The sequence below is a fragment of the Cavia porcellus genome, unplaced genomic scaffold (genome assembly GCF_034190915.1).
Source record: "Cavia porcellus strain 051 isolate PalLab524CR breed Dunkin Hartley unplaced genomic scaffold, mCavPor4.1 scaffold_27, whole genome shotgun sequence".
Classification (NCBI taxonomy): Eukaryota; Metazoa; Chordata; class Mammalia; order Rodentia; family Caviidae; genus Cavia; species Cavia porcellus.
The window spans coordinates 23,393,063-23,411,765 of record NW_026947510.1 but is presented as its reverse complement, the minus strand read 5'-3'; the positions used below and the strand labels follow the sequence as shown (position 1 = coordinate 23,411,765).

The following is an 18,703-nucleotide window of genomic DNA, read 5'->3' as shown; positions in this document are numbered from 1 at the left end:
GCACATGGTAAATATTATATTATACTTTCCAAGCCTTAGTTCTTCCAGAGTTTCCTTTTTTTTTTTTTTTTTTTTTTTTTTTTGTCTTTTTCGTTTTTATCGGTACCAGGGATCAAACTCACGACTGCCTGCTTCAAGGCAGGCTCTTATGTCGCTGAGTTAAATCCCCAGCCCAAGCCTTAGTTCTTAAGGAAATAACTACTTAGAAACTTGAGAACACAAAATAATTTTTCATAACCATATTAAATACTAATTTTTAGTATTATTCTTTATTAATTAAAACAAGACCCCAAATGAAAATGTTACAGGCATCCATAAGTAGCTCCTTTGCTTTATACACTACTGAATCCTAGAAAAAATTTTTTCAATCCAGAACATAATTTCACAACCCCCACCCATACACACAATTCTCTGTCTTGATGAAACCACTGGCAGTCCTGGTGAAACCACTGACCGTCTCCTGTTTCCTTGGCAACCATACTATCCTTAGGTGGCCTGATGTCACTCTGGTTTAAGAGACATGAGGGGAATAGAACAGAAAGCAAGGATGTGGAATTTTCATTTCTGAGGATCCTTCTCTGATGTGCTTTTCCATTTTAGAAATTTTGCAATAAAAAAACCTATACAATCCTTATTTGCCAGCCGGATCATGTCTTCTGCTGTGGCATCTCTAAGAGCATCCTGGTCAGGGTCCTGTAATGGCACAGCAGATGGATCGAATCGCTGCAGCTGTCTCAACTGTTCAAGTGATAAGCCAGCTCCCATCATCCCTTCTTCTCCAATCCGTGGCTCCTATTAGGAGAAAACCAGGTGGGTGAATGCTGTCCCTGCCACATGTTAACAATTAAATTAAAAGATAAACTAAAAGCTGGGGTGGTGGCGCATGACTATAAGCCCAGCACTCTGGAGGCTGAAGCAGGAGAACTACTGTGAGTTCAAGGCCAGCCTGGGCTAGATTGTAAGACCTTGTCTCAAAAATACAAAACAAAAACAAAAAAAGAGACAAACTGAGTTAAACCTATCACATCGTCCAAAACAGAGAACAGTAAATGCTTTTACTTTGCGGAACATACATGATGCTTTTGAGTGGTAGAACAGAAAAGCGGTACTATGTGTTCACGCAACGAAAGGAAGACCATTTACGTCCTGCATGCTTACCAGGTACTGGGTGACACTGTAAAAGGCCTGAACTCCAGTTAGAAACCCTGAACTGAAACTGCAGCTCCGTCAAATTTTTGCTGTGTGATCTTAAGTAGGTAACTCTATCTAAACCCAACTTTTCAGATCTATAAAACAGATAAAATGCTAAGTTCTGAACTAAAATAGAGAGATGGCATCACGCCTGGGGTACACTGAGAATGCAGTAAATGGAACATTATTATCCATAAAGTAACAGATAAAAGTCAGCTTTACTTAGTTCTTTTCACACTTCTGAAAAAAGTTCTTCAAATATCAAAAATGCGTTTCTCTGACCCATCCAATTGGTTTTACATGTCCTTGGAGAACACGTATTAGTAAAGGATCAATAAATTAAGGCTATATCCATTAGCTTTGAGTTATAAGGAATCCAAACAAATTCAGTGGTCCTTGCAAGGCACAAGTACAAAAGATCCATAACTAACTTGAGTCATCACTCACAGCCACACGTTTATGTATTAATAAAGATAAGTTTTCAGATATGTACTTAAGAATACAGATTGACATTTCAGTACGAATTCTAAGTGAATTCTGAAGTCTTCCCTTCATCTAGGGCTTCTGAGTCTAGAAACCATTTCTGGATTACTTATTTCTATGGCTTAAATTTGAATCATAAGTAGTCTTCGGAATCATAAAATTAGATTAGTGCCAAGTACAAGAAAGCTTAAAGCTTAGGTTTTTATATAACAAATTATAAAAAAGCAATAATCCTCAATATTCCCCTTCTCCACAGCCCTTTTTGGTCTTTGGATATTCCAGTTAGTGAAGTATGTTTGGGCTTAGATGTGACCTGAGACAAAAATACTTGATATATATTCTTAGGAGAAAAATATGGGATTAGAAATGAGGAAAAACAACTTTGAAACCCAAGTGCCAAGTCCCATGAAAGACAGCTATTAGTACAATAAACACGTAACAAAAATCACCCAAGTTTTGTGTCATTTCAGCATAATGGCAAAACATAAGGGGAAAACAGTCTGTCGCCAACATGCAAAATCGCTGTGGCCATCTAAAAGTGATCTAAAAGGAGAAATGTTCTTGTTTACTAAGGTATTTGTTTCATAAGTTTTACTTCACATATTTCAGCATGTAACACCCAGCGCCTATCACCACACTTCCACTTCTGTGATTTGTCACCCTGCACAGAGAAAAACTGAAACCACTCTTACCTGGGGCTGAAGCTGGAGGCAAGGAAATGTGCTGAGGGCCCAGGCAACCTGCTCTTCATTTTCTGCCAGGGTGATAGTGCACGTGCTATAAACGAGCATGCCTCCTGGCTTCAGCAGCTGGGCTGCCTAGAGAGAACTAAGTCAGTCCTGTACACCACAAGGCCACGTAAGTGAAGGGACTTTACAGCATAAAGGGTGACACCTACAAGTAGCTGAGAAATAAAACGAAGAACGACATTCTCCATGGTAAGTAAGCAGAGCACAATCCTTGCATCCCAGATCAGCTGCATTTCCCGCCTTAGCGCTCTCGTGCTTCACTTGGACCAGGATTCTCAAACACCAGAGTTTCATCCACTCAGACAGCAACCTTATTTCAAAAATTAGGAAGTTCACATTGCTAGGCCACGCCTTCTTTCTGAATTCCACACTCATATCCAGCTGCCTCCTCAACACTTCATGTCCCAAAATGAGCCGCTGTCTGAAGCGGCTTCCGAAACCTATCGTGGAAGTCTTCCCATCCTTCCGAGGTGGGCAGCGCCAGCCCAGATTCTACTTCATGCCTCTCACACTCGCCACGCGTCCCCAAATCCTGTAGGTTCTCTCCCAGCCTCCACCAGGACTCTGGTGCAGCCCTCCTCATTTCTTAGAGGACTCACACAGTCTCCTACTTAGTTTATTGCTTCCCTCCTGTCTTCTGACCACTTATTCTCAATCCAAAGCCAGAGTGCAGCGCAGCGTCCCACTGGTCACCTCTTAGCCTGACACCCTTCCAGTGCCCTTCCACTGCCACCCAGCGTCAAAGCCAAAAGTCTTTAGAGAGGCTGCAAGTCCTCCGGAGGCCTGCCCGCCGGCTTCCTCTACAGTACCTCGTGTCCTGCTTTAGAGCCACTGGCCTCCGGCTGTCTCTGGAACTCGGCAAGGCTCGCCCCACCTCGGGATCTTTCGCCCGGCTGGAACTCTGGGACACTCCTTCCCCACACTGCGTACTCCTTTCGCAGGTCACCTTTGCTCCATGTCCCCTTACAGCAGCCTTCCTCCTGACCACCCTGTGTGACATCCCAAATACTACAGTCCAGCACTGCTACCGCACTTGCCTTGCTTTGGTTCTCTCCGCAGGCTCCTAGCTCAGGGCCTGTCATAATCTGAACAACTCACTCACTTGTTCACTGTCCCCGACAACCCGAGATGGAAAACTCAGAAAACAGGGGTATGAATCGTTTGTCGACTTTTTTACTTCTGTGTTATTGACACCGATCATAGCGTGATGTCTTGCATACAGCAGGCGCTCGGTGTCAAGCAAATAAATCAGCAAATAAAGTGCTAAACTAGCATGAATTTGTCTCAAATACCTATATTTTATTTTTAAAATTTAGCATAAATGTTTGTGGTTTCTTCACACTAGAGAAATTTAAACTTTGTTATTATTTATTTGTATAAATTTGTTTATTAAATACTTTTCATTGATAGTCTTGTAACAACCATGAGGTAAGATTACTATTTGCAGTGCAGTTCCTATTAGGTTGAGTCCTTATGCTCATTTCTCTGAATTTGAAATCAGCATAACTAAAGTCACTTAGGTGAAGAAGCCATGGCTCAAATCAAGATGTGTCCAACTAAATAATGCACATTCCATTTCAACTTGTATTCATCCAGTGGCACACCTGCTATATTCATGTTGTTTCTCACAGGTCAGATATTCCTTTTTATTGAAATCATAAATCTATCTCTAGAATCTTTTAAAATTTCCTTCTCTGCTATACCCTAAAAAAGAACAAAACCCAAGTCCCTTAAACTGGGATCTTAATTTCACTCTTAAATCCAGGTGGCTTGCAGGTGTATGTAAAACTTCCTGTTTGCTGCCTGCTGTTCTAACTCTATGTATTTTCTGACTACTACAGAAAAAATATTACACAATCCACAAGGAGTGGCTACTTTTGTGAACTTGGAAAGGAGAGATGCATAGAAATGTACGCAAGGACAACTTAAGAGACAAAATAATTACAGTACATCCATTGTTGTGCTCGTCTACATATTTATAATTGAAGGGCTAAGAAGAAATAATGAATTCATCTTTGATCAAAGGGTGTCTATACTCAGTGAAATCATAGAAATAGAGTGTTTTATCTGGTTTTTTTCTAACACACACTGCAAATCAGTTAATTGTCAAAATTTTTATGGCCCTTTTACTGGATGCTGCTATTCACTACTGTAATCTTTTGCATCTCATTGACTTTCTACATTTAATGTCATCAGCTGACTCAGGAGCCCAATAAAAAAACAATTAATTTTGCATCAATTCTTTATGTCAGTTAGTAACTGTGTGAACCATTCACCTTTTTAAAAAGAGACCACAATGTTTGAAATTCATTACATAATTCAGGAAGAAATTCCACCATCGTCGTCTTGTATTTGAAAGGGTACACTACTGGGTTCCACATACCTATAAGCCCATCACTCTGGGAGGCTGAGGTAGGAGATATGCAAATGCAAACCCAGCCTGCACAACTTAAGTGACTTAATGAGATCCTGTCTCAAAGTTACAAATTTACACAGTGCTGGGATGGAGCTCAGTGCAAAGGCCCTAGGTTTAAGCCTTAGTACTAAAAAGTAAGTAAAATACAAAAAGGGTGAGTTGACACAAAGGAAAACTCTCTGTATTTAAATTAGGCATTCTCAGTCTTTTGTGTGAAATAAAATATACATAACATAGAACATCATGTTAACCATTTTAAGTGTGTAATTCAAAAGGCATTAAGTGCATTGTGCAGCTATCACTTCTACATGTCTCCAGAACTGTTCGTCATCTCTAACAGAAACTCACCTCAGACAGAAACTCTGTAACCACACCAGGAACCCCCTAATCTCCATTCCCCATCCCTTACTCGCTAGTGACCTCTAGCTTACTTCCTATGAATTTGTCATTCTAGGGGCCTTATATAAGTGGAATCATACAACATTTTTCCTTTTATGTCTGGCTTATTTGATGCTTCAACGTTCATCCACATTAGAGCCTATGTCAGAATTTCACCTCTTTTTAAGGGTGAATAATCTTCCATGTATGGATATGTTTATTCATTTCTCTGTTAATGGATTTGTGGGTTGTTTCCACCTTTTGGCTACTGTGAATAACATTACTCTGAACACTGCCCCCAGTGGCTTAAACTTCAAACTACCCAAGGTCAACATCCTTCACAGCAAAAGATCATCACATACCACAGAAAAGAGTTTTCGCTGTAGTGGCTGATATGACATCACTTCCTTCAAAGTCCAAGTACAAGCCATATTTGGTCTCTGTCCCATTCCACTGCAGGGTGCATCAAGAAGAATTCGGTCAAAAGATTCTGGTGAGAATGGAGGTCCTTCTATACAGTGAATATAAAAATATTTGCTATTTGTCACATTGGTCTAGAACAGAAAACTCCAGATACAAGCAACAATCAGGATCTTAATGCTGTGGTTTAGGAGACCCTGTCTCAAACTACATAATAATAAAAAGGCTGTGGCTCTAATTCAGTGTGAAGGTTCTGGGTTCAATTCCCAGTACTACCAAAAGCCAAAAAACAAAAACAAAAAACAAAACAAAACAAAAAAACCCCAATAGATCAAAGTATTACTTTGGATAAAAAATAATGTTTCCCTTGAGGCAGCTGGTAAAGCTAAGATTGACTTATGTTTAATATAGATTTGAGTTTGAACAAAGGTTTAAAAATGCGGAATTTGCTTGTTTGTTTTGAGACAAGGTCTTGCTATATAGCTCTGACTGGCCTTGACTCACTGTGTAGCCCAGGCTGGCCTTAAACTCACAGCAATCCTCAGGAGTCAACCTGCTGAGTGCTGGGATTACAGGCATGTGCCACCATGCCATCCATAAAAGTATGGGTATTACTGTTGGGTTTTTTCCTTAATATAGAATAAACCTAGATGCAATCAAATGAGATCCTACACTCCCTACTTTAGAAACCATAGTTCATCAGAGCTAAGACTCAGAATTAATTGTAGTTATTTTAGGAATTGATTTCTCTTGGTAACTCCTACTGGGGACAGCTCCAGAAAATGAGTCTGTCAGGTAGTGGCTCTCACTCTATTGTTCCTTGGTCTCTTTGTGGCTGTCAGTATCACCCTGGTTGTGGACCACAGTGAGCCTGGATTCAGTCCTCCACAGAGCACCCTGTGCATTCACTGGAATAATTTTTGCAATTATTCCAATTGCAAATTAGTCTAATTCCTGATCTGGAGAACTCATGAAACAAAATGGTCTGTACATATCTTTATATGATCCCTACAAGTAAGACATTTTTATTTAAAGTTACTTGTTCCTATAGAACCTACAGCATCATTTCAAATTTCACCCTAATGTCATCTGCTTTTTTCTGATTTCAAAGCTATTAGATAAAAGCAATTATCTGGCTCATCTCCCTCTGTAACCATCTTTGCTCTCTTATCTATTATTTTTGAAGAAATTCCTAAGAAATTATTTTTTGGACATATACTGGTAAAACCCACTAGAAATGCTACATCAATTTACCCTTAAATTTTATGTATACTTGTTTCTCCCAGGCTTCGTCAAATGTGGTTTTGATTTATTGGTCATTTGTATTTTTATCTATATTTGGGCATATCCTCTGTCTGCCCTATTTGAGACTTATTAGAAGAAAAGACACATCAAAGAGGGTAGGAGAAACACTTTTACATCACTTACATCACTTCTCCTTCAACTCCAAGCAACACAGAATTGAGAAAAATCCTCTGCTTGGGGGAAGGAAAGCAAAGTCATCAAGAGCATATTCTATTACCAGCCCCATCCTCATCAAACCAAGTACCAGGCAGCCACAGCCCCACCTTCCAGGCCAGTCTAAGTAGCCCCAGACCCTCAGCTTGCTCCAGCAGAGCAACAGGAACACTCTGAGCTGGCTGCCGTGCAGCCAGGACCTAAGTCAAACCTTATGGACCTAGCCACCAGGCCAGTACCTGACTCTAAGCCAGACTCTAAGCCAGACTTTGTGGATTTTTTTTTAAACCAGGAATCAAACAGACTTTGTGGATTCTGACTCCTGGTCAGTACCTTTAGCACCAGACTCTAGCTTAGTCACTATGGTTTCAGGTACAAGAGGAGCACTTATGATCGCAGATGTCAGACTGATCCCCACAAATCCAGAGTCTATGTTTGTTCCTGTTCCAAGTCCACTTTAGTGGGCCCAGGTTCCAGGCCTGTTCCAGTGGACACAAAATCCAGTCCTGCCCTATTAACCCCTGATGCTAGGGAGGACCCCACACACTGAGGCTCTAGGACAGTGATGGTGAACCTTATAGAAACCAAGTGTCCAAGCTGCAACCCAAAACTTAAATATTTGTGGCAAAGTCCCAACACTGTAATTAAACCCAAACACTGATGTTTCAGTTTAGAAAAAACAACTCATACACTTGGCTCACACACTGAGAGAGGGTTCTGCATGCCTGCCATGGAACGCATGCCATAAGTTCCCCGTCAGTCCTCTAGGACCACCAGTGTCACTTGCAACTTCAGGCCAACCCTAGGGACCTGCCCAATGCCCTGACTAAAGCTGCAGGCCCAACCAACTGACAGATTAGCCCCATGTGGACTCAGGAACCAAGACTATCTTAGCCCTGGGCAATAGCCTGTACTCAAGCTCAGTCATCCAGTTCTACATCATCTTCAGGGAAGCTTGTGTTGTTATAGGTTCTAGAACAACTGATGCACTTCTGACCTGAAGGTCCACCACCGTGGGTCCAGTTTTTACATGGGCTGACCCAAGGTATCGGATCACCCTGTCCAGTGACTCCAGCAGCAAAACAGCTCACAGACAGTGTGATCTGAGTTTCTCAAAATGGACAGATGAGCCAGAAGGCTCATTCCTACATAAAGCCAGTTTGCAAAGACTGTAAATCCCTGCTTCTTGAAATATGCAAACACAAATCCATAGCCAGAAGGATTGAGAACAAACAGAGAAACATGGCACCAACAAAGGAACAAAGCAAAAAGTACCAGGAACTCACAACTCAAGGAATGCATATTTATGAATTACTAGACAAAGAATTCAAATGATACCACAGAAGCAAAAGATTATATATAAAAAACTACTATGAACAATTATACAACAATGGACTCGGTAACCCAGAAGAAACCACTACCAAGACTGAATCGTGAAGAAACCAAGGATCTAAATAAATAGACTCAATCTATAAAGAAAAACCTATGACTTGATTCCTTCACTAGTGGATGCTACTAATCGTTTATAGAGAAAAACTAATACCAGTCATTCTGAAACTCTTCCAGAAAGCTGAAGAAGGAATTCTTCCAAATTTATTTTATGAGGCCAGCATTACCCCAATACAAAAGCCAGAATAGAAGAAAATTACTTCAATATCCTTCATAAACACAGATGCAAAAATCCTCAACAAAATATTCAAAAATTGAATCTAGAACATGACCAAATGACATTTACTCCAGGGATGCAAGCACAGTTCTATATACATCAGCAAAATAAATGTGACGTACTGCATTAACAGAGCAAAGGCAAAAACAATTTGATTATCTCAATAGGGGCAGGAAAAGCACTGGATAAAACTCAAAGCCTTTTCATGATAAAAGTTTCAGCAAATAAGCTATACAAGAAATATATCTGAGCACAGGAAGGCTGTAACAAGCCCATAGCATTAATAATAACAAAATGAATGGTAAAAACTTCAAAGCTTCTCTCTGAGATAGAGGGTAAACCAAGATGTCTACTCTCACTGCTTTTCAACACAGTACTGTAAATACTAGAATGTTTAGGTGAGAGAAAGAAATAAAACCATCTGTCTGTTACTGAATGATGTTGTATACGGAAGAAACTTAAATAGTCCATGGGAAAACTATTAGGCCTAATAAAAAATTTAGTAAAGTTTCTAGATATAAAATTAACATACAAAAATCAGCAGTGTTTCCACACATTAATATTTTCCACAAATATTAAGAAAATAATCTCATCTACAACACCAACCAAAAGAATGGTGCTAGAAAAACTGAGTATCTGTCTGTGGAAAATGAAGCAATCTTTATCTCATGCCTTATATAAAAATAAATTCAAAATGGATTAAAGACCTGGAAAATGTAAAATACAATAGCAAGGAAAAAACACCGAGAAGGTTCACAACACTACTCTAGAAAATTATTTTTTAATATGACCCTGAAATTACAGCCAACAAAGTAAAACTGATATTATGTCAAACTAAAAAGCTTCTGCACAGCAAAGGAAAAGTTAAGACTAAACAGTGGGAAGAAATATTTTCAAAGTATACATCCAATAGGAGGCTACTACTCAAAACACTTAAAAAAAACAAATAACTGGAAAATAAGAAGACAATCCAATTAAAACATGAGAAAAGGACAAGAATATTCCCTCAGAAGAAGACAGTGACAAGTACAGTACATCAAAAGCAGGGAAATGCTAATCAAAACCATCACAGGATAACATCTTATGCATGATAAGATGGCTAAAAAACAACATAACGGTGACAGCTCAAGTGTCACTAGGATGCAAATTGTTATATCATCATGGAAAATGGTATGGCTCCTCAAAACACTAATAATAAACTGACCATATAATACACCAGTGGGAATATATGCACAGAAATTAAAATCAATATGCCAAAGAAATACCTGCATCCCCATGGTCCTTACAGCATTATTCACAATAGCCTAGATATGAAGTCAACTCAACTCTGCTGCATAGATGAATGGTATACACACACACACACACACACACACACACACACAGAGTAGCCTTTTCAAAAGGATATTCTGCTATTTGTGACAATATGGATGAATCTGGAGTTCCTTATGCTGAGTAAAATAAACCAGCAAGCAAAAAAAAAAAAAATAGACAAATAAACACTGTATGATCCCAGTTATATGCAGAATCTAAAACAGTCAACCTGACAGAAGCAGAGAGCAGCACAGGGTTACTAGAGATGGGGAGAACAGGCCAGGCATAGGGAGGTGCTGTCCAAAAGGTAGAGGTTTCCTGCTAGACAGGAAAAAACAAATTGCTGAAATCTGCTACATGGCATGGCAACTTCAGTTAATGGGAATTATGTATTTGAAGACTGCTTAGCGAAAATTTCAAATACCACAAAAAACAAATAATGGATGTGTTAATCAGCTTGTTTTGATCATGCCATGTTTGTACATACTGTGTATTAAAACACTGCAGGGTAATCCACAAATACACACAATGATGATTTGTCAATTACATTAAATAAAAAAATAAAATTTAATTTACCTTGTCAGTCATATCATGTTTAAGTGCCTTTGTTCCATCAAAGCAAAATGCTTTGATGGAATTCAGTCCTAACAACAAAGCATTCTGCTTTATTTTTTCCACTTTGTTGGGTATTTTATCCAGTGCTATTGCTTCTCCCTAAAGAAAATAAAATTCACAAAACAAAGCATAAATCCAAAGCAGCGATGAAAATACAAAATTAGCTTGTGAAAAAATATGGTCCCATTTGTACTTTTAACATTGTATTCCTTAACAAACACACAGCAAATTTACACCAAATACTGAGGTCTTTCTTTTAAAAAGATACTCTTATCGGATAATTAATCTTATAACTATCTACTTTTAAACAAGGAATCAAAACTTCAAAGTGCTTGCAACCTACTCAAACTTAAAAAGCACTTGTAGTAGAATAAAAACTGGTGCTCAACTTAAATACCAGCTGAACTGCCTCAGCACGGTGCTGAGTAGAGATGGCCCACCTGAGGAAAGTTGCCAGCCTAAAAAGATGTGGAGAGAAACAGCATGGCACTGTGGGTTCTCCTAAGCGGTGTTGTTTGGAGCTATTGGTTGTCTTAGAGGAGCTTCTCATGGCCAGCTTCCCTGACGAATTTGGCCATTACCATTGGAGGAGCTCAGGACCTTGTCGTTAAGAGTGGCGCGGTTCACTTTGGGAGAGCTCTGGTCCTTATGTTAACATCACTTCCTGACTACAGAGGGGAAGAAGAGCACTGTTTAATCTCTAGAAGTTTGTCACACTGGCATCCTGATATGAATTCAGCTGTTCTCAATGTAGGAGGAGCTTGGGACCTTGCTGGGGCTGAGAATGGCTGTGGTACTTTTGGGGGGGGAGCCCTGGTCCGTACTTTGAGTGTTGCTTCTTGGCTCCAGTGTAGAACCCTCAATCCACTGGCACAGATTCTTCACTCCGCTGGCATAGAATATTTTAGCTTCTACCACTGACCTTTGGGCCTTACCAGTGCAGATCCATAAAACAGACTTACTTGAGTCACTGTTATGGACTCTATAGACCTCCGTGGGACTCGTGGGAGGCACTGCCATGGGCTCTAGGGCTTCAGCTGGACTCACACAGGGTACTGCTATAGGATTCAGGCCCTAAGCTGGACTCCTTGGGTCTCAATGTGTGGACAGATTCCCTGCACTTCTTGTATTTGACTCTAGGTGACCATCATAAAATAATACTATCAGTGATGTGTACTCAGTGTCTTGTTCTCCCTGCGGCCCCTAACTACAACACTACCCATTGAAAGCAAACATTAAAATCACTTATTTGATGTGATTGTTCACCTACAGAAGTGCATGAACTAATGCATGAGACATCTGAGCTAAAATGCCTTTATAGGTAAATGAATGCCACTTATAAAATCAGCCCTCTATAATATTTTGAGCTATTCACATAAAATTTCTGTGAGTTCTAGCAATTAAAGCCAGAAAATCAGAAGCCAAAAAGCTCTGTACCACAGCAAAACATCCTAGAACAGTATTAAAAATATGTCAAAAATCCTCATATATGGTAACACATCAGTTAAGTCGAAGTCAGTAAAGATGAGAGACCACCACCATATAGGCATGCATTGTTGACATTCACGTGATATTTTAAACATACAACGATACAATATTATGAAATAAGATGCTGGACTGATTCCTTTTTTCTTGCTTTTGTTGCTCATATGTATGTATACACATATATCATCCTTATATGATATGTACATCAAATTCTCTGCTTCACAAGAGAAAGAAATTTATAGTATAGACAACAATAAAGAATATTTGCTGATAATGCCCCCACACTGTGACAGACACTTACTGGGGCTCAGCCTTGTTATTTGCTTGGCCCTGGGGCCATGGTAAATGTGGTGAAACAGAGTGCTCAACTCTGCTCTCTGCCATCACCAGTCCCCAGCTACTACCCTTAGTGGGCTCACTCTCTTGTCTTTGCAGAAAAAGTACAGACCAGAAAGGCAGGGCAGCACCACAGCTGTCTCACCTGAAGTCACTTTAGAGAACTGAAAGCCATACAAACTGAAAACCATACAAGTGAATGACTCAACCCTAAATTACCAGAACCCCCTAACCAAGCTGGAGCTGACCAGGAGCCCCGAAGGTATCAGCTGAATCATGCAGACTCCTGAGCCCAACAATCACTTATGTGTATGCTACTAAGTTTATATTTTTTTACATTGCATTTTAAAGTCAACTAACTAGTTGAAAACACCTCTTACTAGAGAGAATAAAAGGACTTCAAGGAACTACACCATACAGGGCATTACTATCACTATCTCAAAGCATATCACAATCTACATTTAAGCCCCCATATAGATTAAAAATGATTTGTATTAAACACAACTCCATAAAATGAACCTTTGTATTTCATGTATTTCATTTTATGCACTATGAGCATTTAAGGCATTTTTCCATCAAAGTTTTCCTGCTACTAAATTCTTGAAGTATATTTTTTCTGTATTTCTCACTATGTAATATCATGCATATCGATTCCTCAAAATTTAAACAGGTATCTTTTTCTATTGGAGAGATGCCTTAAAACTGAAGCTACTTGTTGAGGTTGTATCAGGGACACCGCAAATTCTATGTATAGTGAATATATATAGTACATATATACATAGTGAATGTGTGTGTAATGCAAAGATAGTACTCCTGGGCCTTCAATTTACTTACTTAAAATATGATTCTTTAAATATATTATATATCTAAAACATATAATATATAGATATATAAAAATATATAATGTATAGACATATAAATATATATAAATAATATATATATATTATCCCCTTTGTTTATAATACTGTATTTTCAGAAATTCTAATAAAGTTAAAGTTACGTACTAAAGTGTAATGGGAATTTTCATCAAAATTCTTTGGATAATTAATATACTAATGGAGTATAGCTCAGTGGCATGGCACCTGCCTGGGAAGTGCAAAGTCTTGAGTTCAGTTCTTGGTTCAAAAAAAATTAATATATTAATAAAAGGAAATATATAGCTTCAACCTAATGGTAGATATTTGTACTTTTTTCAATGAACTATTGCTTGCAAGTCCCTTGAGACTGTTAAGAATTATCAAATGTAGATGAAAAATTGTGGGAAGCCGCCTATGATGGCGCCCATTTCCTGCTTCCGGGTTCTTCCCGGCCTGAACAAGCCCGCCAAATTGTCATGTCTGCCCAGTTACCCGTGACGCTAGCCTATCAGCTTGTTAGGCGCGCTTCTCTGTGATTGGATACTGCTTCCCCTTATAAGAGGATGTTCCTGCCCCCAACGGGCGGAAGAGGAACCAACGTTGAGGGTGGCGGACCTTGTTAGGTCCGGTTCGCTGTACGCAATAAACTTTGAGAGCTGATCCTGCTCGAGTCTGGCCTCCTGTCTCCCGCGGCTCCGGTCATCTGGTGGCCCGTACGGGGAAAAAGGTAAAAGACTCAGCGACGTGCCTCTTCGGCCGGGAGGTGCGATTGCTGTCGCCTGCGGTACGACGGAGGACCTGGCCCAATAACAATGGAAGGCCCCGAGTGCCTCTTCTCTTCACCCTGATCAGCTACGTGAGATACAGCGGTTCCCGGGACAGGTGAGTACTGGATCGCCTGGGTTGGGTGGACGCACCTAACAGATTTTGAGCGCCACACGGGTGGACGCCGGTCTCTTTTTTTTTCTTTGCATTTGTTTCGCTTTCGTTTCGCCATTGTGGGCAACGCTGCTCGCAAACCCCTCGCTGACTCCCTAAGAGTCCTGCTGCGGACCCGAGGCATCTACATAAACCGGGTCACCCTTTCGAGATTTCTGGCCTGGTTTTGGCCCACGGGCTCTCTAACCCTCCCGTCATGGGAGAAGTTAGGAGGGGATCTTAGATGCGCCCGAGAAGAGGGACGCTTGGATCCCATGGTTTTACCCCTGTGGGAACTGATTAGGGCTTGTCTGATGGACGAACAAACCCCTGGGCTTTGCTTAGCCTGACAGGCTCTTGACAAAGATCGATCCGAGTGCTCGGAGGAGCCCGAAGTCACACCTGACTTTGGGCCTCCAGAGAAACACAAGGGCTCCGAAGCTCGCGACCCATGGTCGCCCCCTTCAGGGCGCCAGGCCCTACTGCACCGCCGTGGCCGGAAGAGGAGTTGCTCCCTGGGCTGCCACCTCCACCCGTGGCCGCCAGAGGGCGCCCACAACCTATGGCACCGCCCTGGTTAGAGGGAGAGCTACTTCCCGGATTACCTCCTGCGTCCCCTTCTGGGGGAGGAGGAGGACGTTCCTTCCGTATGTGGTAAAATGCTCTCCAAGTTCTGGAGACGGCAGGTCCCATTAAACCCTCTTCAACAGTAGCCTCCATATTCCTAGGTATTCAACATCAGCTATGGAATAGAACCTCAAAAGTGTTCATCTCACATATCAGAGCCCATACTAATTTACCTGGGCCCTTGGCGGAGGGCAATGCCTTGGCAGACTCGGCCACGTGCCCGATATGGGTCTTCACCTTTCCCAACCCTCTGGAAGCAGCCCAAAAATTCCATTCTCAGTTCCATGTTAATGCCCGCACCCTCATGGCACGCTTCAACATCACGAGAGCACAAGCACGAGAGATTGTACGGTATTGCCCAGCTTGTGTGATCTCTTCACCCCAACAATCTATTGGCATTAACCCAAGAGGACTTCGCCCAAATCATATTTGGCAAATGGATGTTACACACATCCCAGAATTCGGAAAATTTAAATATGTTCATATTTCGGTAGATACCGCCTCCCAGGTTATGTTTGCCTCAGCAGAACCCGGAGAAAGGGCCACCCACGCTATTAATCATTGCCTGGCAGCCTGGGCTGCTTGGGGAAAGCCCAATATACTAAAAACAGACAATGGTCCTGCCTATACCAGCAAAATTTTTATGACATTTTGTCAACAAATGGAGGTCACTCTTAAACATGGCATTCCTTACAACCCCCAAAGACAAGGCATCATTGAGCGATCCCATCGGACACTCAAGGGTGTCTTACAAAAACAAAAGGAGGGAATAGGCCATGGCCTAATGCCCAAAGGAAGAATATCATTGGCACTCTTTACCATAAATTTTTTAAACCTTAATCACAATAATCATTCCCCTGCCATGGAGCACAATAACCCGTCCCCGGCCGACAAAGGGCTGGTGAGATGGAAAGATGTCCTTACAGGACAATGGATGGGCCCGGATCCAGTGGTTAGCTGGACCCGAGGTGCGGTTTGTGTTTTCCCACAGGAACCAGGTCGCGAACCGCTGTGGGTCCCGGAAAGATTGACGCGAGCAGTAAACTCCCCACCAGTTCCTGATAAAGCACAGGAGGATAAGCCCGCGGACACAAGTCAACTCGACCCTTCTGGGACCGACACTCAGTGCCCGAGACCATCTACAAACTAAAATGTCTGGTTTGGAGTTTTTTCTATTCTGTGGGTTCCTATTAATCACCCCTGTGACACCATCAATCAAACAGTCCTTGATTATGACCCACCCGTTTAACTCCGGTCGACCCTCCATTTCTCTTCCTTCTGTCCCACGATTACCTCTTTTTGGATCCTAATTGCCATGGCCATCCTAGTAGGGCTTGTGGTTATTAAATGTCTGTTAGATCGCCTCATACAAACTCAGCAGCAGGTTAAGATCACAGCTATGGCAGCCATGCAAATGGCAGCAGGTGGCCCATCAGGCCAGCAGGCCGCCGCATATCTCCTTCACATTGCAGAACATCAGCTATAAGAGCTGAGTGGGCAAGCCAATGACGGGTAAGACGGGAAAAGCCCTCCCGGTCAACCTAAGACAGGCTCCACTCAGATATACATGGCCTATAAGGCCAGGGGTCCCTCCCGGAGTCAAATTATTGGCATTGAGATGCGAGACCAAGGGTACTGCAGTGCCATCCGCCCCAAAGGTTGGGGGGAAGGCAGGAATGAATGTCTATATGCATCCAGGTTCGGTTCACAAAAGCCTGGCCCTGCGAAAAAATGAACCACTCACCTTGAGCATGGTCCTGGCGCAAGGATATGCACAAAACAGGGTGATGCACAGCAGGGTATAGACCTCTACATTCTCTCATGCCTCGGCCTACAAGGTAGGCCCACTCCTAGGTGTCTAACAGCAACAAGGTCATAGACACCTTGGAGGGACCCACAGACCATCCTATTTTAATAAATAAAAAAGGGGGAGATGTGGGAAGCCGCCTATGATGGCGCCCATTTCCTGCTTCCGGGTTCTTCCCGGCCTGAACAAGCCCGCCAAATTGTCATGTCTGCCCAGTTACCCGTGACGCTAGCCTATCAGCTTGTTAGGCGCGCTTCTCTGTGATTGGATACTGCTTCCCCTTATAAGAGGCTGTTCCTGCCCCCAACGGGCGGAAGAGGAACCAACGTTGAGGGTGGCGGACCTTGTTAGGTCCGGTTCGCTGTACGCAATAAACTTTGAGAGCTGATCCTGCTCGAGTCTGGCCTCCTGTCTCCCGCGGCTCCGGTCAAAAAATGAGTTTATCACTTTGGAGAGTGAGAGTATCTTCTATCAAGTAAATCAGCTAGAGCAAAGGGGCTTTTGTAAGTCTGACATGGGTAAGTTTTTTACGTCAGTTACATACTTTCTTATATTTACACTAGTACTACAATCATAACATCTTTTTCGACCACTCCTCAGACAGCTTCCAGGTAATCAGACTCTTCTGTTTCCCTCCTACACTGCCAGCCATTCCCTATATCTGCAACTTATGAATGCTGGTATTCACTATTCACATGGCTCACTGTTTGGAACCTTTCTATTCTCCATCAGCCTGTCCGTATGTTGATGGTTCCCAAATTTTTATGTGCAAAGCAGACCTCTCCCCTAGACTCTGGTCTCACAGTTTACTGCCTGCTCATCTCAGACTGAACCCAGAGCCAAGCACACACTAGGTAAGTACACTACCCCTGAGCCACACTCTCAGCCCTTCAGTGATTTCTGAACATAGATAAATCCAGCCTATAAAAAAAAAAAAAAAAAGGAAACAACTTAGCAAATACACATGCATAGGCAAACAAAGTAACACTGAAATCAAAGTTATCAAAAGCCAGGCTTACTTAAATTCTGTGCTCAAGAAACAGGCTTTAAAATTAAACCAGATCATACAGTTTATAAGATCCTTAAGACACACCTGTGTATATATTATTTCCATATGTGTATAATTACCTAGGCTATCTACTGAGTTCAAAACCAGCCTGAACTACAGAAGACTGTATGAAAAAAAAAAAAAAAAGAAGTCTCAGGACAGTCTTCATAAGTGGCAATTATCTTTTCTTTTATTTTATTTTGTTTTAGTTTTTGTAACAAGGTCTCACTGTGTAGGCTGGTTTAGCCTTTGAGTTTGTACCAGTCTGGCCTTGAATTCACAGTCATCCACTTGCTTCAGCCTCCTGAGTCTGCGATTACAGCAGTGTGCCACCATAACCAGGTATAAACAGCAGCTGTCTACTGACCTTAAGCTACAGTGCCTGCCATAACCCAACAGTCCTCACTCTGGCTGAACAGGAAGTAAATTGGATTACGGTATCAGTGTGATCCCAAGTCACACACAGTCCCACCTTCACCACTGAAATCTGTAGCATGTTGACGACTTTTCTTGGGAGACAGACTCACCTGATCGTGCATCAGTGCTGCAATATGTGTTGCTTTACCTCCAGGTGCTGCACACAAATCTAGAATCCTCTCTCTGGTCTCAGGATGTAGAACGTGAGCTACTACAGCAGTTGGTAAATTCTATAAGAAAAATGATGCAAGTACTGTTCAATGACTCTAATCAATTCTAATTTCAGAATGAGAGAGTGTAAAGAAAACTTTCGAGATAATTCAGCACAGTATCCTCAAATTTGGGAACAACAGTTTTTACAAATATACTAAGTCAAGAAAGTTGCAGTTTCCTAGAGTATACTATGATCTCATGAGAACTACATAACATATCCATACAGGAAAACAGGGTCCAGGGGTTTAGCTCAGCTGCATAAGTGCCTGCCTGGCAAGCACGAGGTCATGAGTTTGATGACCAATACC

At 41.6% G+C, this 18,703-nt stretch overlaps 1 protein-coding gene across 1 annotated transcript in view; it reads right to left on the bottom strand.

Moving 5' to 3' along the window:
- Positions 1 to 242: 242 nt before the first annotated feature.
- LOC100722486 (uncharacterized) overlaps positions 243 to 18,703 on the bottom strand; it is a 55,693-nt gene continuing 37,232 nt past the window's right edge. Inside the window, exons 3-6 of the mRNA XM_063238272.1 lie at positions 5,580 to 5,670; positions 3,233 to 3,412; positions 2,367 to 2,492; positions 243 to 792 (exon numbers count right to left, since the gene is read on the bottom strand). Of these exons, the coding sequence (XP_063094342.1) occupies positions 559 to 792; positions 2,367 to 2,492; positions 3,233 to 3,412; positions 5,580 to 5,670 (631 nt within the window). The 3' untranslated portion in view covers positions 243 to 558. The remainder of the gene's footprint in view (positions 793 to 2,366; positions 2,493 to 3,232; positions 3,413 to 5,579; positions 5,671 to 18,703) is intronic.